Source organism: Gopherus flavomarginatus, chromosome 2, assembly GCF_025201925.1.
Source record: "Gopherus flavomarginatus isolate rGopFla2 chromosome 2, rGopFla2.mat.asm, whole genome shotgun sequence".
Classification (NCBI taxonomy): domain Eukaryota; kingdom Metazoa; phylum Chordata; order Testudines; family Testudinidae; genus Gopherus; species Gopherus flavomarginatus.
Genome location: NC_066618.1, coordinates 90,784,441 through 90,806,997, shown reverse-complemented (window position 1 = coordinate 90,806,997; position 22,557 = coordinate 90,784,441). Strand labels below are relative to the sequence as shown.

General features: G+C 40.7%; 1 protein-coding gene across 1 annotated transcript in view; it reads right to left on the bottom strand.

The window, feature by feature from the left end:
- Positions 1-22,557, bottom strand: part of AVL9 (AVL9 cell migration associated) — a 77,438-nt gene that overhangs the window by 13,142 nt on the left and 41,739 nt on the right. Inside the window, exons 5-14 of the mRNA XM_050937998.1 lie at positions 21,826-21,915; positions 21,352-21,418; positions 20,268-20,308; positions 19,005-19,043; positions 16,328-16,397; positions 15,028-15,551; positions 7,182-7,316; positions 5,490-5,709; positions 4,064-4,181; positions 3,126-3,179 (exon numbers count right to left, since the gene is read on the bottom strand). Coding sequence (XP_050793955.1) covers positions 3,126-3,179; positions 4,064-4,181; positions 5,490-5,709; positions 7,182-7,316; positions 15,028-15,551; positions 16,328-16,397; positions 19,005-19,043; positions 20,268-20,308; positions 21,352-21,418; positions 21,826-21,915 — 1,358 coding nt within the window. The remainder of the gene's footprint in view (positions 1-3,125; positions 3,180-4,063; positions 4,182-5,489; positions 5,710-7,181; positions 7,317-15,027; positions 15,552-16,327; positions 16,398-19,004; positions 19,044-20,267; positions 20,309-21,351; positions 21,419-21,825; positions 21,916-22,557) is intronic.

Genomic DNA, 22,557 nt, shown 5'->3' with positions numbered 1-22,557 from the left:
CTTTCAGCAAAATACCAATTTGAACTCCTTCCAACCAAATACACATTTGCAAATAAAGGAAACAACCATAAGCCTAACTTGCTTTATCTACCTAGTACTCACTATTCTGAACTTATAAGAGCCTGTATCAGAGAGATTGGAGAGAAACCTGGTTGCACATCTGATCCCTCTGAGCCCCCAGAGTGAACAACCACCAAAAACTGACAGCACACACACAAACTTCCCTCCCTCAAGATTTGAAAGTATCCTGTCCTCTGATTGGTCCTCTGGTCAGGTGACAGCCAGGCTCACTGTTCTTGTTAATCCTTTCCAGGCAAAAGAGATATGAAGCACTTTTGTTCTATTAACTCTTACTTATCTGTTTATGACAGATACAATGACAAAAATATCATAATGCCACTATATAAATCCATCGTATACCCACACTTCGAATACTATGTTCAGTTCTGGTCGCCCCATCTCAAAAATGATATAGTAGAATTGGAACAGTTACAGGGAAGGGCAACAAAAATGATTAGGGTTATGAAACGTCTTCCAAATGAGGAGAAATTAAAAAGACTGGGACTGTTCATTTTAGCAAAGAGATTATGAAGGGGGGGATATAGGGTGACCAGAGGGCATGTGTAAAAAATCAGGACAGGGGATGGAGGGGTAATAGGTGTCTATATAAGAAAGAGCCCCCAAAATTGGGACTGTCCCTATAAAATTGGGACATCTGGTCACTCTAGGGAAGTCTACAAAATCATGAATGCTATGGAGAAAGTGAATAGGGAAGTTTTATTTATTCCTTTACATAACTCAAGAATTAGGGGTCACATGATGAAATTAATGGGCTAAATGTTTAAACAAACAAAGCGAAGTACTTGTATATACTCGTTCATAAGCCGAATATTTTTGGTAAAAAAGGAGTGACACATCAAAGAGCGGGGGTTGGCTTATAAATGGGTCTACACCAAAATTTGATGATGATTTTAAAACTCTATGAAATTACTGAATTGAATATTTAATACATTGTCGTTTTGTTTACCTGGAGCATCTGCAGGCATGAAGCCCCTTGGCTCTTTGTGGCCGCGGTTCACCATTCCCAGCCAATGGGAGCTGCAGGAAGTGGCTTGGCTGGGAACGGCGAACCGCGGCCACAGGGAGCCAAGGGGCTCCATGCCTGCAGATGCTCCAAGTAAACAAAACGTCTCACCAGCGGCTTATCCTGACAGACCGGGAACCAAAGTTTGCTGACCCATTTATCGATGTCAATACTGCAGCCTTTTGAAGTTGCAAAGGCTTTGTTTAGTGGACTAGATTGGCTTGAAAGGAACACTGAAAGAGCAGTGTTGCAGATCTGCATGATATTTGACCCATGCATTTCACAAAATGCTATGCCTTACAAGCCAATCAGAAAAATATAATGCATGATAGTACTATAGCACTAGTGTTAGTCTGCTACTGTGTAATTTGATCTCTTCATGCATTTCTACCAATGGACCTCTTGGAGCGTCTGCAGGCACGAAGTCCCTCACCTCCCAGTGTCCGCACTTTGCCGTTCCTAGCCAATGGGAGCTGTGGGAAGTGGTGTGCCATTTGGAGCTGAGGGGCTCCGTGCCTGTGAGTGCTCCAGGTAAACAAAACGTCCAGGCCCTCTAGAGGCTTACCCTAACGGGCTAGGAGCCAAAGTTTGCCAACCTCTGAAATATAGGGTTGGCTTATGAAAGGGTCATATAGTTTTTGCTATTTTTACCTAACCATCTTGGTCGGCTTATAATGAACAGGCTAATGAACGAGTATATACGGTACTTCTTCAGACAAATCATGGTCAACCTGTGGAATTGTTGCCATGAGATGTTGCGAAGGCTGGGTCCAAGTGGTGGAAGTTGGAACTGGACAACAGAGGATGGATCACTCAAAATTGCCCTGTTCGGTCCATTCCCTCTGAAGCATCTAGCACTGGCCACTGTCAGAGACAGGATACTGGGCTAGATGGACCATCAGTCTGACGCAGTATAGCCATTCTTATGTTTAAAAGGTAAGTTTTCTTACTTTATACACATACAGTAGAACCTCAGAGTTATGAATACTTTGGGAATGGAAGTTGTTCATAACACTCCCTTTATTTTATTTTTTTTTAATAGTTTACATTTAATACAGTACTGCACTGTATTTGCCTTTTTTTTTTGGTCTCTGCTGCTGCCTAATTGCATACTTCTGGTTCCAAATGAGGTGTGTGATTGATCGGTCAGTTTGTAACTCTAGTGTTTGTAATTCTGAGATTCTACTGTATAAGCACCCAAGGACCAACAGAGCTAAGAGCTTTATCTATTGACGCTCATGCATCAGAATTTATAGTTAACTTGCAACTGCAAGATTGAATTTATACCTATAAAACTCCACTGAAGATAATAGGGTTGCACAGGTGTAAATGAGGGCAGAATTAGGCTTGAAGAATCTTTACTGTTGATCGATGTAAGGATAGGAATGAACCCAGCTTGATTCTAGAATCCAGGCTGAGTTTTCAAAGCTGATGGTTATGGAAAAATATTTCTATTACTAAATTGAAAAAGTTGAATCAGGGACACAAATATTGAACCCCAAAGCATCAATTTTATCATTATTTTCAGTAGCATCAAATTGGATTTAAAAGGGCCAGATCCTCTGCTGACTGAAAAAATCAGTGGAACTATGCAGAGGATCTGGCCCAGAGTTTAAAAAAAGAAAAAAATATACCAGAAAAAAAAATCATTGTACTTGAAATGTTTTAAAAGTTTTAAATTAAAATATTCGCAAGTGAACATTAATAAGTGGGTTAGCAAGAGGATATAATGCACTACGGAAAATGCAGCTCTAACAATATTTATATTCATCAATTTATTATTATTTGTGTTGCCCCAATAAGGATCAAGGACCTACTGTGCTACGCATTGAACACACATATGAAAAGACAGTCATGCACTGGCAATATTTTTCACTATCTCAGGCACATTGCCCATCCTTAGATGTTGCTAGTTTAGAAAGCGTGCAGCATCTGATTTCATGAAGAGGGTCAATTCCCATGTCTTTAGAAGAACCTTGATTTATCTACATATTCTCAGTTTAGCAATAGTCAATAAAATATCAAAGTATTATATACTTACTGTGACAATCTTAACTTTACATCTGATACAGAATATTGGCCTTGGAATGGGTGGCTGGAAGGGGAAAAAATATAGCGTTTTAATTTTGTCATTTTTTCCATAATGAAAAAAATCAGCATGGTTTCATTTGCTGGTTGCCTTCCACTGCAACAAAGAAAATATGTAGTTATACATGTCCCAGTTGTGGTTCAGTTGTAGGATTTTGATAAATCACCTGTAATCTGCCATCCATTTACAAACTAGACATGTTTCATCTTCTTTTCAAACCTCATAAAAAATGACAGCTGAGACACTCCTATGAGGCATAATGAGAGAAGTGATGTCTCAAGTAGCCATGTAAGGCTTCATAGATTTAAAAAAAAGCCATAAACTGAACCCAAAGGCATAAAAACTATGGCTAAGTCTACATTTAAAAAGGAAAGAATGCAACCTCTGAACCAACAACACTGCTGTCAAATTATGATCCTGGCCTCTACTGCTCCCTGGAAATATAGATGCAATCAAAAATCCACAGGAACCAGCAGACTGTAAACCTCTAAGGAAAGGTGGATGAATCTTCCACACATTTACCCTCCCTACTAAGGAGGACAGCCGACTCTCACAAAGTTATTCAGAGACTTCCTACCAGCTTCCCTTCTGCCTTTAGGCAGAGCTTTAGCAAGCTTCTTCTCATCTATGCCCCACAATCTCAGTCAGGCACTAGTAATGAAAGAGACTGCACCACCCTGGTCTGAAGAAAAGGAGGTACTTCCAGAACCTTTACAGCAGTTCAGTCCTGAATATCTCAAAGTATTCCAGAATTGCCTCATATATGCTGTAGGGAGGAGCAATGAAAGAGAACCTTGTAACATCCCACACAAAAGCTCTCTGATTCCATATAAGAAGAGCACAATAAAACCTTTATTTCCCCCCCCTTATTTCTGAACTTGGTTTCTTACCTAGAATTTACCTCTGCAAGAGCAGGATGCTTGTTGCTGTTCCACACTCTGTAGTTGTGTGTATTTTTCCAAGTTGCTACAAAGGCTGTTCCGAAGTCTGACAATATCTTTTCATTGTCTGATGAATAAAAGATAGAAGGTGAGCGGACCCGTGGCAATGCACTGAGGATGTAAAAGAAGAAATGAAAGGGAGGTTTTGAAAGAAAACAGAAATGTCCTCAATTCTTGTCAATCAGAGAACATGGGGTTCCAGTTCCATAAACATTAGCAAAGCAACAAGCTCATTATTTGGGGTTTAAAAAATGCCACTATCCAACACAAAGAGTTAAGGAAAGGAAAATGGAGTTCAGACAACCAAGAAATTCATTTAAAAGAACACTGACAACTTAGTTTAGATACAATTTTTTTTAAATATCACTAATATGAATAAAACTGTATTTTGCTTTTTTGGTATCAAGCTGTTAAACATCCCCATATAATGAACGCAAACTGCACTGTGCCACCATATGAGAATCTGAAAGTGAAGGTAAGCGGCCTAGCTCTGTAGCAAGACATTATCTAACAGCAGGGAACAAGTCAAAGAACATAACATTACCTGCACTGATCTTGCCCTAACAGCAGAACCCTGCTTTACTGTACTACATTAAACTGTAAATTCAATTTGAGGGGGAAGCCAAGAGTTACTAAAGTGTGAATTAATAAACAATCATCACACATTTCAGGTGTGTTATATTAATGTCCCTTTAACAATATATTTACAAATACAGAAAATCTATCTAGAATATTCAGAAGGGAAAAGTAAAATCTATTATGGGGATCATGAAAAGCATGTTATGCCACAAACAGTTAGTCATCTTAAATAAAAGTACAAAGCTGGCAGATACAGAGAACACAGAGGACTTAGATATATCTATGTTTGAAGTGAAGCTTGATACAGTATTTGCTCAGGAATATCATAGGGTAGACACAGAATTGGTTGACAGGCAGTCAACTGAGAATAATTATGAAGGGGAGGGCAATTAAAAAGGGTCAATACTGGGCAAACAGAACTTTTCCTAAAAAATTTAGAGTTAGCTACTTAAATTCTGCATAAACAATTGGGAATAGCTAAAGTTCTAAATTAGCAGGATGTCTGCATGTATAAATTTCTATTTATGAGGAGAGGGTAATGGAAATTAACACAAATACCCAAGAGAAGATAACAAAGGGGGAATATAATAATCTCTAAATCACTTAGAGTTAACAACGTAGAATAAAGCAAGAAATTAATGAAGATGGTCAAGGGCTTAAAAAAAAGAATTTTTTCAACTGAGATAAAGGATGAGTATGAACCAAGCTGAAAATGCAATGGGGCAATTGTTTACTATGCATTCAGCCTCCCCTGCCCATCCTCACCTCAGCCCCAAAAGAGGTTACCAGAATTTACCTGGCTGCAGCACAGCAGCAAGCAATGCATGAAGATAGGCACCAAACTGAGCCCTGATCCATTCGTCTCCTCCCTCCCAGCCAGTGCCATCGAGGAAAACATCATCCCTGTTCTCAGTTACATGCTTCACCAAGTAGTCTGCAAATCTCAGGTCAGCAGTTGTGAGGTTCAGGATCTTCCTGAGTTCTGGATCATGGATTTGGACAAGGGCTTCCTCTATCTGATTGAAATAATCCCAAGGGGAAAAAACAGTCTAATTAAAAAAACCTTCAGCATACAAAATCTGTAGTATTTTTTGTCAAATGAATAATTCATCCCCACCTACAACCACAACCAAAGTTAAGGAGAAACTGATGACCAAATTATGCTTCAACTGATCTCAGAATATGAGATGATGGTCTGAAGTAGCCTGAGCTTGATGAATTTCCTGGCAAAAGCTGCAGAAGCTTTGTCAGGATTTTGGGTACGTTCCTATAGGGTATGTTCCTAGAGATTCTTTCCTAAGACTTTGATTTATTGGCTGGCTGAGTTAATTTGCTACCTGCATATACACCTCTACCCAGATATAACATGGCCCGATATAGCATGAATTCGGATATAACGCAGTAAAGCAGCGCTCGGGGAGGGCATTGCTGCGCACTCCAGCAGATCAAAGCAAGTTCGATATAACGCAATTTCACCTATAACACAATTAGATTTTTTGGCTCTCGAGGACAGCGTTATATCGGGGTAGAGGTGTATCTAATGTTGTTGGGTGGTCATCATTATGCAATTGTAAACTTAATTCTTAGGGCATCTACAGCTTTCTGTTTGGGCATTTTTTTATTGACGCTTAAATATAAAGTAAATAAACATGAGGAAGAGCATATTAGTGTTATCATAACTGTATCTGTTTCTCAGTTATAAACATTTACTTTTAAGATATTATTAGGCAGCCATGAAAGTTCACTAAGAGAAAAATAAACCATGACTACCAAGGAGTCATATAGAGCTTTAAATAATATTCTGTGAAGTGTAAACACTGGATATAATGTATTACACCAGAAACTTATTAATATTTTTGAATGTGAACAAAAGTTAAGGTTTTCCTGCTTAATAACTTATATAAATGCAAATATACAGAATTCTAGCAGTATAAGTGTAAGACTTTTCCATTTCTATTGTATTTAAGGGCTTGTCTCCACAGTGAAGTTGTTCTGGAATAAGATAGGATGTGAATTTACAGCACTAAGCTATTCCAGAATAGCTCCGTGTGTGGACGCACATTTGATTCAGTCAATTTCCTTTGATAGACAAGCCCATAGCATAGGACATAGATAGTTAACTGAACACACATCATGAAAACTTGTTCGGTTGTCCACTTTAAACAAAAGTATAAAATTTTTCAGTGAACCTAACTGGAAGCTTAGGAATATTTTTGTATATGTTGTCTTTTAACAAAAGCTCTTTTAATAGAAAGTGTACAGATAAGTTGTTTGGAGCAGGAACTATCTTTCTGTTATGTGTTTGTACAGAGCCTAGGACAGCGGAGTTTTGGTCCATGACTGGAACTCCTAGGTACCAATACAAAAAATAATAATGTATTTAACAACTTCATTAGTAAACAAAGGCTCTTATTTTGACTTAAACACGTTCATAATGCAACCTCTCTTTTTTTTAAGTTTAAAAAGTTTTTAAGAAGAGAATTCATACTTCTACAATTGCATCACTTAGATGCTTCTGCTGCCGGAACAGGATGTTGGTGGCTCCCGCAACAAAGCCACGGACTGTGACATCAGAGAGGAGGTGATGCTGTTGCAGTGCCATGTATGGCAAGCAAAGGTAACCCTAAGATAATGGAAATGTTAAATGATTAGTAAGATAAGGGGAAGGGAAAAACACCCCAAAACTCATCTGACTGTACTTACCCATCTCCACAGTCCTTCCTAAAGCTAAACAAAAGCAAGAACACCACCACACAGAGAGAACAAGCCTGATTATTGCTCTACACCATGTTCCTAGCCACACTGCCACTGGAGTCTGATGTTGCTTTGCTACATTAAGCAAACATAAGAAACCAGGTTTCACAGAAACGGAGTATACTTGGTAATGGCTTATGGCGGTTTTCACTCTTAGGGTATGGCTACAATTGCAGACGTACAGCGCTGTGAGTTAAACCCACCTTCGTACAGCTGCGTAGGGAAAGCACTGCAATCTGTCCACAATGCCAGCTGCCAGCGCACTGTCGTCGCCATATTTGCAGCTGCATTGGGAGCCGTGCATTATGGGCAGCTATCCCAGCATTCACGTGGCTGCAATGTGCTTTTCAAATGGGGGCTGAGGTGGAATGTGACAGGGAGTGTGGGGGGACAGAGAGTGGGTTTTTGGAGTGCTGAGAGTGTGTCAGCACACTGTCTTGTAAGTTCAGACCCTCCTCCCTCCTCTGCCTCTTTCACTCACTGAAAGCAGACAGCAGCGGTTTCTTTTTTTCCTCATAGACCAGATAAGCAGCCGCTTGCCAAAATGGACCCCAAACACTCCCCCCTCCCCCCGCCTCTTTCTTCAAGCAAACATTAGCTGTCGGCACTCGAAACGGAGCCCCTCCACCTCCCCCCCCACCTGCCTCTCACTCATTCAAAGCAAATAGTAGCTGTGTTTGGTTTTTTTTGATAAGCAGCCCCTGGAAACAGAGCTTTGAAAGGGCATTTCCTCCTCCAGAGTTCACAACAAAACAAGAGAGGATGCTTCAGTTAAAAGGATTATGGGGTGTTTCCGGAGGTCAATCAGTGTGTAATAATGTTATTCCCCGTTTACACTGGAGCAGCAGCATCTCAGCCAATATGCAACAGCTGTTATTCCTCTTGGGGAGGTGGAGTGCCAGCAGGGCTGTAGCCGCGGAGACACAGCACTGTACGTGCCTTGCCAGTGTGAACAGGGAGCGAGGTACAGCGCTCTGGGAGGCTTTATTGTGCTGTAACTCGCAAGTGTAGCCAAGGCCTTAGCTGACTGGTTGAAATCCAGCCCAGAGCTTCAGATGGTAACAGAGCTGACGAATGTTAGAGTGTTTGGTGGTCTCAATCCAGTTCTCGTGTCCTTGGCATGCACAGTAAAGAGGACAAGAACTGAACAGACAGGCAGACTATCCTCTCTTCCACAGTACAGTCTCTTCCGGCAGGACTCAGGTACACTGCCAGGACAGTTAGACACTCGTGCACTGTTGCTATCCATGTTTTTCAGGGACAGACTTTCAGGCTCCAGGGATAACTTTTTGTGAGCATGTGCATGCCTGCTTTAAAAAAAAAGCAGTAGGAGAAAAAGACTATGCTCTGTGCTTTTTAACCACTGTGTCCTTATGATACTAATTATACCAGTGCTTTCCAGGAAAATTTGCTATTTAAAAAAAAGTCTAAGTCTTTGATGTAGGTTACACCCACGTTTTAGTGATACAGCTGGAAGCATTACAGTTTTCATTTTAAGATAGAATTAATGTACCCCTTGAAACTCTAACTCAATTCCAACTGTTCAGTTACATAAAGCATTGGCAGTTCATTCACTAACACTAACAGAAGGACTACAGGCATATTGGACAAAACAACAAGAGTGAATGTACATCAGCATGAAGTACATGGCAATTTGAAATATTTAATTCCATTGCAATATGGAAGAAAGGAATAAAACTACTACTTTTTTTCTAGATTAAACAGAAGGATCGCTATCCAGATGAAAAATACCAACAACTAAAACAGAACTGCCTTTGTCAAAGAATAAGAGTTTTATGTTAGAGAGTCACCAACCTGGAGTATTAGGTTTCTGGAAAAATAATATTAAGGAAGTTGACAATGCAATATTTAATTGTCGTGTAATTTTAACAATCAGACAAGCTGTGCCATTTTAGAAATGCTTTGCCATTTAAAATAAAGAGGGCCAGATTCCAAACTCACCATGCAACTATGATAGCTTCTGATTTACACTGGTGTAAATGGGATGAGCATCTGACCTTATATAGCTGGCACTAAAATTAGTAACAAAAATCCATAACCTGTTTTTTCTTTGTAGTTTGTGCTCTTTTATACTAGGAAATACATTACCACATGGTCAATAAAGCCAGTTCATGACCTTTTGGCACAATCTCATTCATCCAAATTTGGTCTGGTGGACTAAACTTTCTTTCCATAATATGGAACAAACAAACAAAAACAAGAAAACAAACTTGTAAGTAATCCTGTCTAAATAGCTTCGCTGATTATAAGGCCAGAAGGGACCACTGTGATCAATCTAGTCTGACTTCCTGTATAACATGGTCATAACATTTCCTTGAATTAGAATATATATCTTTTAAAAAATAAAAATCCATTCTTGATTTAAAAATTGCCAGATCTAAAATGGAGTTCAGTTTCATGTTGAATTAAACTGTTTGCTGAGAGTAGACAATCTAGAAGTTATTGAAGGATGCTCATCACTAGAAATTGGTATATCTGTAATTTCCAGTTCTCTGCTTTGATTTCATTAGCTAAACTTGAATGAGAGAGTGCCTTTGTAGGGTGGAAGGTAAACATAAAAAAAACATATTGTCAGCTAAATTTAAATTGTTTAGTTCTCCATTTAAAAACCCATCTTAAAATCTTCAAGATTCCCCCCACTCACCCACTAATGATTTTGTCCTTTTACCAAATGAAAAAAGCACTGCTTTCCCCCTTTAAACTGGTATTTCTAATTGAGCTGAAGTTAATATGACTTTGCATTTGCTTGTATGCAGTGTTGTTGTAGCCGTGTCAGCCCCAAGGATATTAGTGACAGAAAGTGGATGCGGTAGTATCTTTCATTGGTCCAACTTCTGTTGGTGAGAGAGAGAAGCTTTTGAGCTTACACAGAACTCTTCTTCAGGTCTGGGAAATTTACTCAGAGTGTCACAGCTAAAAACAAGGCAGAACAGATTGTTTAGCATAAGTAGTTAACATACATTTCAAAGGACCATTCGAAGTGAAATGGCCTGTTAACACTCTTCCAGTCAGAGAGAGGAAAGGAAAGGAAGGAAAGCAGTTGGAAGGGGGTTGTGAGTGGGTTACAGATTGTTGTAATAAGTCATAAATCCAGTGTCTTTTGAAGGTTTGTACAGGTTTCCTTTGAGGATGAGGACTGATAGATCAGATATAGAGGGATCGCTTTGTGAAAAGTGTTCACTCACAAGTGACGTGATATTTTTGTCTTTTACCATTTTATTCAGTCATCTGTCCAGAGGATGAAAATATCATTGATTGTATCTCAGGTATATCATTTGTCTATCATTAAACCAATGATATACCTGAGATACAATCAATAATATTTTCATCCTCTGGACAATGAAAACTCCCTCAGATTTCTACCACAACGTCAACAATCACAACCTGTCCATTAAACTCTCTCTGGATTGCTCTTATACCAGCATCAACTTCCTGGACACCACAACCAGCTTCAACAAGTATATACAAGAAACCCATGGATCACCATATCTCCCTTCACAGATCCAGTAAACACTCAGCACACACCCCAAGGAATCTGTTCTCTACAACCAGGCACTCAGATACCACAGAATATGCTCCGAAGGGAAAGTCTTTGAACCACACTCAAAATCACCTTCACAGAACAATGACATTCCACCAGAGAAGTAGATTGAATCATGGAACAGGCCACCCAAATACCCTGAGAGAACATGCTTTAATACAGAAATAAAACCATCTCTCTGACCACACATCCCTAGTTGTCACCTGCCACCCCCTGACTGGAATCCATACAGGATATCATATAACTACAACCCATACTTAATGGGGACTACAGGCTGGAAGAAATCTTCCCTGAACGCACTCTTCTGGCCCTCAAACAATCCCTCCCCCCCACCAACCTCTCCCTCTTCCGACCATCAGAAGCAAACTGCTCACAGACCAAGACACACCAACTCAAAGCAGCACCAGACTCTGCTGAACAACTGATGCAAAACCTACAGATATATCTTCACTGCTAGAATGATCAACACCCCCTTTTCACAACATATGGTGTAGTTCCTCCAGTGCCCCAACAATAATAATGATGTGGGTGAAACCAGACAATTACTAAGCTCTCGAATGAACTCACACAGGGAAATGATTAAAGACAAAAATACCACATCACTTGCTGGTGAACTCTTTTCACAAAGCAATCACTCTGTATCTGACCTCTCAGTCTTCATCCTCAAAGGTAACTTGCACAACACTTTAAAAGACAAGCCTAGGTGCTTAAATTCATAACTTTGCTAGACACTAAAAATCAAGGACTGAATAGAAACACTGGATTTACGGCTTATTATAACAGTCTATAATCCACTAATAACCCACTAATAATAGTGATCAATGGCTCCATGTCTAGTTGGCAGCTGGTATCAAGAGGAGCGCTCAAAGGGTCGGTCCGGGGGCTGGTTTTGTTCAATATCTTCACTAATGATCTGGAGGCTGGCATGCACACCCAGCAAGTTTGCAGATTACACTAAACTGGGAGGAGAGGTAGATATGTTGGAGGATAGGGATAAAATACAGAGGGACCTAGACAAATTAGAGGATTGGGCCAAAAGAAATCTGATGGAGGTTCAACAAGGACAAGTGCAGAGTCCTGCACTTAGGACAGAAGAATCTCATGCACTGCTACAGATAGGGACCGAATGCCTAGGCAGCAGTTCTGCAGAAAAGGACCTAGGGGTTACAGTAGACGAAAAGCTGGATATGAGTCGACAGTTTGTCCTTGTTGCCAAGAAGGCTAACGGTATTTTGGGCTGTATAAATAGGGGCACTGCCAGCAGATCGAGGGACGTGATCATTCCCCTTTATTCGACATTGGTGAGGCCTCATCTGGAGTACTGTGTCCAGTTTTGGGCTCCATACTACAAGAAGGATGTGGAAAAACTTGAAAGAGTCCAGCAGATGGCAACAAAAATTATTAGGGGGCTGGAGCACATGACTTATGAGGAGAGGCTGAGGGAACTGGGATTGTTTAGTCTGCAGAAGAGAAGAATGAGTGGGGATTTGATAGCTGCTTTCAACTACCTGAATGGGGGTTCCAAAGAGGATGGATCTAGACTGTTATCAGTGGTACCAGATGACAGAACAAGGAGTAATGGTCTCAAGTTGCAGTGGGGGAGGTTTAGGTTGGATATTAGGAAAAACTTTTTCACTTGGAGGGTGGTGAAGCACTGGAATGGATTATCTAGGATTATCTCCTTCCTTAGAGGTTTTTAAGGTCAGGCTTGACAGAGCCGTGGATGAGATTATTTAGCTGGAGATTGGTCCTGCTTTGAGAAGGGGGTTGGACTAGATGACCTCTTGAGGTTCCTTCCAACCCTGATATTCTGTGATTCTACAAATCCCTCCACATCTGCTTTCCTCCACTCCCTTCCTTTCCTCCCAATGACTGGAGGGGTATTAATGGGCCTCTTCAAGGTCTCTTGAAATATGTGTTAACTCCTTATGCTAAACAATCTGTTTCATCTTGTATTTAGCTGCGACACTCTGGTCTGGTCTACACTACAGACTTACATTGGTATAACTACATCAACCAGGGGTGTGAAAAGTCCACCTTCCCGAGTGGCATAGTTATACTGACCTTACCCCCAGTGCAGACAGCGTTATGTCGGTAGGGGAGCTTCTCCCATCAACAAAGCTACCGCCTCTCAGGGAGGTGGATTAACTACGCTGACGGGAGAACTCTTTGTAGTTGGCATACAGCATCTTCATTAAAGGGCTACAGCAGGGCAGCTGCGCCGATGCAACCTTTTAAATGTAAACATGCCCTCTGAGTAAGTTTTCCAGACCTGAAGAAGAGCTGTGTGTAAGCTTCAGAGGGGTAGCCATGTTAGTCTGGATCTGTAAAAAAACAACAAAGAGTCCTGTGGCTTATAGACTAACAGACGTACTGAAGGATAAGTTTTCGTGGGTGAATACCTACTTCGTCAGATGCAACTTTGCTGCCTGATCACTCTGTAAAAGATGAGACACCCCATCAAGAGTCCAGAGACCAGCCTTTTAGGGTCTTTTGCTGCAGCAAGTCACCATGCTGTGATTCAGCACTGCCAGCAGTTAGTTTTGTTTCGTTTCAAGGTTCAAGAGCACAAATATGAGGTGTGTCTCACACAAACATTTTCTCTATAAACTTATTTCTAAGGCTACGATTAGGTCGCAGAATCCGTGACTTCCATTGACCTCTGTGACATTTTCTGCCCTGGGCTGGAGCTCCCAGTCAGCCCTGCCTTTGCAGCGCTCAGCCCCCAGTGCTGCCCAACCACGGCCGGCAGGACCCTGCGCAGCTGCCCAGCCATGGCTGGCAGGACCCCCTGCACCTGCCCAGCAGCAGCTGGCAGTGGGGACTCCCCAGAGGCTGCAGCCAGGGCCAGCGGCAGGGGTACCCTGTAGTTACCAGCTTCCTGGGTGAGGGGACCCTGCAGCAGCCCAGTCCCAGGAGCAGGGGGACCCTAGAGCTCCCATGCACCGCATTGGTGGAGGCTCTGCGAGCCCCAACAGCAGTGGGTGCTAAACCCACCTATCCCTTTTCTCTGGGATATTTTTAGTGAAGGTCAGGGACAGGTCATGGGCTGCTGTGAATTTTCGTTTATTTCCCATGACCTGTCCATGACTTTTATTAAAAATATCTGTGACAAAAACTTAGCCTTACTTATTTCCAACTGCAGTACAAGTAACATCTACGCTAGGTGTAAGTGTGTTTAATTTTTAATTTGCTGAGTCATGTTTGTCTCATTAGTCAGCTCATTGCTGCAAGCAAAGCAAGGTATCCCCAATAGAGGGTAACCTGCAATGCAAATAAGAGGATTACATTAAAGCCAGAATAAATACATAACCCTCCTACATGAAACAAATGGACTGAAATTATTATTAATTTTTTTAACATAAGATATTCCTCAAGTAATGCCTCCTTATCAAAGATAGAAAGAATGAAAAACTCCACTAGGCACCTTATCTTGCAGATTTGTCTAACAAGTGCTTAGATATTACAGCAAAGAGAACTTTAGGAAAAGCCTAAATGGCCAAGATCCATAGTAACACACCCTAAATGAGTACTTCTCGCATCTTTGTTTTATCAAATTTTATAATTACATTAGAAACACTTGTACTTACACAATAATCCTTTCTATTAATTAAGACGTTACTAAATAAATTAAGATTTCTAAGTTCTGCAGAAGCAAAACAGAAACAATACATGGGGGGCCCCATCTAGGGCAAGCTGTTAGTGTCTGCAGCTAGTTGATCAAGGAGTGTCTGCAAGTCATTGCCTGTTAACAACATGACTTAGAAAAATAAACTGAACAGTCATAGATCCTGGGAAGTAGTGCATATGCACGTGGAGTGGAAAATACATCCAGGAAAGTGGGGTTTTTTATTATACAAAAATAAAGTCTCTTGTCAGAGTCTACACTTGAATACTGAGCAATACTTTAAACAGGCTTTAAGTTGGGCACCTAAAATTGCTTTTGAAATCACTTTTGAAAACTTAGGCCTGAAAGCGTTGGTAAATATTTACTAAGTATAATGATCAAAATGTTTACCTTAGTAAAAATAGCCAATGGCATGCCATACTGGTCCTCCTCCAATCCCGATATCAGTCCTGGAACAAGAACCACATGTCCTGTTTTAGCCTGAGGTTGCACAGTAATTGGAGGGCTTTCTGACGTTGTGCGTTCCTTTGAAAGGATTTCAGTCTGTTCTTCTTTCAAGTTAGTATCCTCCAAAATACTAGGATCCAAGGTCTCCCAGTCGCTTTCAGAAGACTCTGGAGAAGTGCGTGAAGGAGGTTTCAAATGTTGTCCAGTGCCATTGGAGGACTGTGATCCATTGCAATTCTTTTCAGAATGGAATAAAGGCACATCTGTTTTCCGAGCCTCCTGGACATGGTTTCCTGATAGCTTCCTGCCTTCCTCACCCATTCCTGAGTTTGTATTTGAAATGTCAGCAGCAGACACAGAAACATAATCATCTAAAGGGGGAGTAACTTCCTGCAGGCCAGTATCCTCTGATACACTCTTTCTTGGTCTGTACTGTGAACTGTCAGTAAGACCATGTTCAATCATACCTGGAGGACAAACACATACACAATATCATCTCACCAAAGATTTCAGTGATTTTTGATAATGGCAAAGTAGGAAATGCTTTTAAGTATATCAAAAGTGTCACGCATTTTCATTGCCACTTTAAAAATCCAGTCCACCTCTGCCAGAGGCACTGACTTTCTAATGTCCTCAGGCCCTACCCCGTCCCTGCCTCTTCCCGCCCCTGCTCTGCCTTGTTCCACCCCCTCCCCCACCACTCCAGCGCCTCCTGCACGCTGTGGAACAGCTGATTGTGGTGGGCAGGAGGAGCTGGGAAGAGGGAGAGAAGCTGATTGGGTGAGTGGGGGGCTGCTGGTGGGTGCTCAGTACCCATCATTTTTTCCCCACGGGTGCTCCAGGCCAGAGCACCCATGGAGCTAGCGCCTATGACTTCAACACAAATGGATCAGCACTGACATTCTGCTTTGGCAAGCGTTATTTAAAGTTCAATAAACATTTGGCAGGAACACAGAACCAATATGCAGCCCACAGAGATAAAATAGACTTAGTTTCTTATTACTAAGGTAAGGAGCACTCAATAAATATCAAGTGTTATCAGGCTGTGTGCATGTGCGCTTCATAAAAATATTACGCAGCTGTGTGTGTGAATTCATTGCGGCTATTATACTCTGGCAACATATCAACACAACCCCTGTGTCACATAAGTTCCCCCCCCCCCCGCCCAAATATATCACTGTCAATTTCAGTTATGAACAGAAATTACACAAGAAAGAAATAGCTGAAACATGCTTTTCCTTACCAGGAAAGAGAGACAGGACAGTCATCAGTGCTCCCACCAGTCTATTTACTGGAGAAATATAAAATACCACCTGTGGGGAGGGGGATGAAGGGAAAATTAAAAAGAGAGCTGCCGTCAGAGACAAAAGCAAACAGAAACCAACAAACAAGAGAATCTGAGGACATCTAATGCCTATATCTATCTATCTATCTAAAAAAATATTTTTTTAAATCAGTTCATGGAGAATTTCACTTCGATAAAAGTCCCTGTAACATTTTTATTCAGATAAATATTTAAAGAGAAGACACAACAAGGCATTTACCATACTTGGATGATTCAATCTTATCCTGAGTGGTTAGATCAGTTTCAGGGGTGGTAAGAATGACTAGCTACTATCTTAATGATTGTAGAAGGTCATTTTTGCAATTCAATCAATTTGGTCCTTGCTGGTGCTCACTGTTGAAGAACGGGTGCGATGCCACATAGCCTTTAGCTGACTGGAGAACTGCCCTAGTCAGGCAGTCAGAACAGTTTTAAAAACCCATCCATGTGAAGGAATACTACTTCCCACACATGGCCAAAATTTTGTTTGTGGCATGGTAATTATATATTTAAGGTTAGTGCTTTCCATAATTCTAGTGCGTTTTTCCTTTACTTTGTCTGGGTGCACATTGTCTTCATTTCCCCCTGTAACAAGCCAGCAAATAGTGTGATCCTGGCAATAAATATCCAAATGGCCATAATCTGCAGATGGTGTCTCAACCCAGTAGTAGTTGGGAGTTTGAGACATGCTTCCTCCTACCTGTGGGTTCAGGCATCAACCCATGAATTAATGGGAGTTGAGCCACAGAACAAAAGGCATCTTTCTGATAAAGAATGGGTGGCATTATTGGGCATACTGGCTTAGTATGTTTAAGGTCTTTGACTGTACAGGTTTCCCCACAACTATTCTGGAACCTTAGCAGCTGTTCAGAAACAGTCAGTACAGGAAAACAGTGTGTTCTCTCTCTCTCTTTTAGTAGACAGCACATCTTTTAGGCAGTAAGATAGCCTGAAGAAAAATATAACTGAGACTTACACTTCTCTGTGGATTTAAACTAAGTTGACTTACTTATTTTAATATTTATTTTTATTTACTATGAATCAAAGTTAACATGACTAGAGAGACATGACCTTGGATACTAAATATATATTTCAGATAAGTATCCATACAAGTCACAAAAATCTAGAACTTGAAAAAAAAATCTAAAGCTTGCTTCCTTTGGTATTTATATTATTATCTATTTTATGTTTAAATGAAGTTTTTTTTTCTGGACCTTATGCACTAAGAATTTTCACTCTACAATGGTGAGTGCACTATTTAGGTCCTAGAGTAGCAGCTGTTAGTCTGTATCCGCAAAAAGAACAGGAGTACTTGTGGCACCTTAGAGACTAACAAATTTATTTGAGCAGAAGCTTTCATGGGCTATAGCCTACATCATCAGATGCATAGACTGGAACATACAGCAAGAAGATATTTATACATACAGAGAACATGAAAAGGTGGAAGTAGCCATACCAACTGTAAGAAGCCAATCAACTGAGATGAACTATCATCAGCCAGAGAAGAAAAACTTTTGAGGTGATAAACAGAGATGACCCATAGAAGGTGTGACGATCTTTAACATGGGGAAATAGATTCAATTAGTGTAATGGCCCAACCATTTCCAGTCTCTGTTCAAACCTAAGTTAATTGTATCTAATTTGCATATTAATTCGAGTTCAGCAGTCTCTCTTTGGATTCTGTTTTTGAAGTTTTTTTGTTGTAAAATTGCCACCTTCAAGCCTGTCACTGAGTGGTTAGAGAGGTTGAAGTGTTCTCCCACTGGTTTTTGAATGTTATGATTCCTGATTTCAGATATGTGTCCTTTTATTCTTTTGCATAGAGACTGTCCGGTTTGGCCAATGTATATGGCAGAGGGGTATTGCTGGCACATAATGGCATATATCATGTTGGTAGATGTGCAGGTGAACAAGCCCCTGATGGCGTGGCTGATGTGATTAGGTCCTATGACGGTGTCACTTGAATAGATATGTGGACAGAGTTGGCAATCTTACAGAAGCTTACAGTTGGTATGGCTACTTCCACCTTTTCATGTTCTCTGAATGTATAAATATCTTCTTGCTGTATGTTCCAGTCTATGCATCCGATGAAGTGAGCTGTAGCCCACGAAAGCTTCTGCTTAAATAAATTTGTTAGTCTCTAAGGTGCCACAAGTACTCCTGTTCTTTTTATTTAGGTCTTGATATTTCCCATCCATTCCCTTATGCAGTTGACCATTTCTCATTATTATTTGTACCAATTCTCACAGTGGTTTTTCGTGATATGTACCTCCATCCCTTAAAAACGGTTATGAAAAGTTCCCTACCGAAGTTTACCAAATTTTACTTGCCTTTGCTCTAGAGTAACTATTAATTTTTTCCATTATTGACAGTTTGTGAGCAGAATTTATACACCAACACACACACACAGAGCAGTTAATCAAGGGGATAAAGTTTTCCAGTTTTATTTATACCTTCATGTAAATATACTTGAGCATTGGGTTTTACTCCAGACATATTTAGTGTAGTATTTATCTTTCACTCACATACTCTCTATAGAGTCATATAAACAATTACATCTCCATTTCAATCCTCTCCTTCATCCCATAGACCCTACCTTTTTCTCTAGAAGAATCAATTTAAAAAGAATTAAGATCTGCAAAATAAGAACAGAAAATTAACATGGTGGGTGACTAACAAACAGGAAAAAAAAACCACATTTACATGTGTGTACATGTGTGTAATACACGGCAATTCATCTTTCATTAAAAATGTTTCCCTTAGTTTTTTCATTGGCCGGAAACAGGAAACCGTGGCCACTGGGAGCTGCAGGGAGCCATGCCTGCAGATGGTCCACATCAGCAAAATGTCTCGCAGCCCGCAATCAGATTACCCTGATGGGCCACATGCGACCCGCAGGTTGCCCACCACTGCTCTAAGCATTCCTAATCCCCATAATTTATACAATAGCCCAGAGATTAGGGCATTTACCTAGGAGGTGGAAGGCCTGATCTCAAATCTCCACTCTGCCTGAGAGGAACCGGGACATAAACCCAGGTCTTTACTTCCTGAGGAGTGCTCTAACCACTGCACTATGGTGTATTCTGAGGCAAGTTTCTCTCAATCTCTACTACTGAATTTGTTCCACTTCGCATAAAACAAAATATTAATTCAGCCATAGAGAGAATGAGAATGACTCTATAGTCCAGCAGTTAGGGCACCTATCCAAGATGTGGGAGAGTCAGGTTCAAGACCCTGCTCCTACCAGGCAGAGTGGGGATTTGAACCTGTGTCACTCACATCCTACGTAAGTCCTCTAATCACTGGGATAACAGGTTTAAGTGGAGTGGCACCACCATCTCCTACTCCTTGGTGTATGTGTTTTGTTTTGTTTTTTTTGGTGGGTTGTTTTTTTTGGTGATATATGAATAAAGGAAGTGACGAGTACTTGAAACCTGTCTACTGGAGACACTTCTAGTAGGGGAGGGAGGGGAGGAAAGAGGGAATCCCTAACAAGGGTAGAGCCAACAGAGCAGGTTGCTATATCTCCCTCCCCACAACTCCTGGCAAGGAAATGTGGGTAGTATGTGGTGGCAAGAAGGGTGAGTGGCTGGAACGTATCTCCAGAGGGTATATGGTCCCTCAAACAACAATCCTCAGGTTGCACCAACCTGCATCTGAGGCCAGAAAGTCCCAGGAGGCTGTATCCAGCTCCTTAGCAGCACCCCCTAGGTACAGCAGAGAGTCTGGACCTTAAAATATGAAGAAGTGTATGTGTGCACATGCTTAGCTGTCAGTTGCTTATCATGCAACCTACATTTTTACATGTAAAAAAAGCTTGCTACTGCTGTACTTTATTAGCCACATGAAGAAAGCATACCTTGTGTCTAAACTGAAGGACAAGATCTCGGGGAGACAGACCTAAAACATTGAGAATAAATCCATTGGTGAAGCTTTGCAAGGGGTATCAACTCCTTTCTTCCTGTCCCCCATTTTTCTATTGACCAAATTACATAAGCTGAAGTGACACACGATGATTTCCCATTCTCATGGAAAACATGCTGGTGATTTCATTAAAAGAATTCAAACCACCTTCTCTTCCTTCTAAGAATGAGAGTTGAAAGTAAGATGGACACTCTGCATTCCAGAGGATGGCTATTTACTTTCATACTGAAGCCAGCTGGTTGACGCATTTCCCTATGGGAGCATTTGATTAAACAACAACTTTTAGTTCTCTTTCTAGATCACAATTCTTCCTATGGTATGTGGAGCAAAGGATGTTGGGGGAGATTTTCCAAGGCATACAGAGCAGTGAGGTGCTCAACTCCCTTTGGAAGTCAAAAGGAACTGGGTTCCTAACTGCCATTTATGCCCTTGAAAATTTCCCCCCCCAATTAAAATTTTCAAAAAAGCATAGTTTTCTAAAGGAGCTGAACAGCTCACTCACTAAATCAGTGTTTCCCAAACTTGGGACGCCACATGTGTAGGGAAAGCCCCTGGTGGGCCGGGCCGGTTTGTTTACCTGCTGCGTCCGCAGGTCTGGCCGCCACTTCCAGCAGCTCCCATTGGCCTGGAGCGGCGAACCGCGGCCAGTGGGAGCCGTGATTGGCCAGACCTGCGGACGCAGCAGGTAAACAAACCGGCCTGGCCCACCAGGGGCTTTCCCTACACAAGCGGCATCCCAAGTTTGGAAAACACAGCACTAAATGTGTATCATATCAAGAGGCATGACTGAAGTATCCTGGATTACAACCTAAAATGAGATCCACATTATGGAAAAATAGATAAAGAGTAGTTTACCTGAAAATTATTTAACTCCATAAATGAGAGGGAAAATAATAAAGTCCCATGCAGGCACATAAACCTATGGTGCTAAATGTTAATGCGCATAAACAAACTAGTTCAGAGGAAATGATTTGGCTGATATAACGTTATATATTATTGCTTTTTAAAACGTCCCTTACCGAGATAAACTTGTGACCCCTCCAGTGTAGTTCCTCCCAAAGAGCTATTCATATGCTCATAAAGTTCCTGTAAAAGTTAAATAAAAAATATTAATGGCACATGAATACTACATCTGATGAGTAACACCTGTTATAAAGAGCTACCCAAGGGACCAGAATAAATAAAAAAATTTGTTTCAAAGAGACGGACAGAAAAAAGAACATTTTTGCTTATAACTGGGTTATTACTTTAAGGGTATTATTGAAGATATTGTTCCTAGATATTTCACTAATCAGAAATATGTTTCTTTCTCAGATTCATATTAGGAAAATATATTATTTCAAGTAATTATTTAAAATAGCTGAATAGAAGTATCACCTATGAAAATGCAATACATACAAGAATACTTTGATTATTAAAGAATGTTTATAACTTAAAATTTATGGTCATACACAAGAGGCATTATACTGTAGTAGTATATATTGAAAGGTTACCTTAAGAATTGAAATTTGTGAGAAGTCTTTTTCTTCAAAATAGGCATGAGTAATAAGCTGTAGCTTTGCTTGAAGTAATCCATACAAAGGCTTGTGAGACAGAGAAATGGGCATGTTATGTCATGGATGAAAGGCAGATGAAAAAAGCACGTTTGTTGCTGGTTTCCAGTTCCAGTGTCCTTCCTCCATACCCCACAACTGTCCTTGTGTTCTAAGACTGATAGATACCCCACTAGATGGAAGTGTAATTTTTAAAGACAAAACCCCTCACTGTGCATTTTAATTAGGTAACAATTTTATCTTGTGTTTCATTGGCAGTGCATCATCATCACCACTCAATATCCTGCTAGTAGTGTTGTTGGGATAGAATAAGCAGGCACTTTCCTACTTCATCTTGCTCATGCAGTTGAATTCATCTCTCAATAAAGAATTCTTTTCTCTGCCTGTAAAGTGTAGCTGCATAGTCTGACTGTAAAAAGCAACCTGCATTGTAATGTAGACCCCCAGATAACTGACAGCTACACGGAATATATTCTGAAGACACATCATATTCCACACAACATACTACACTAACTGCTAAAAAAAAGCTTCATTTCACAGTTGTCCATTGCTAGGTTTTTCATTATCTGATAACTTACTAGTAATTTTATAGTGCATCACCACAGATATATCTACCACTTCAATCGGAAGTATGGTTGCAGCATGGGCTGGCATCCCATGCTATCTTAAATC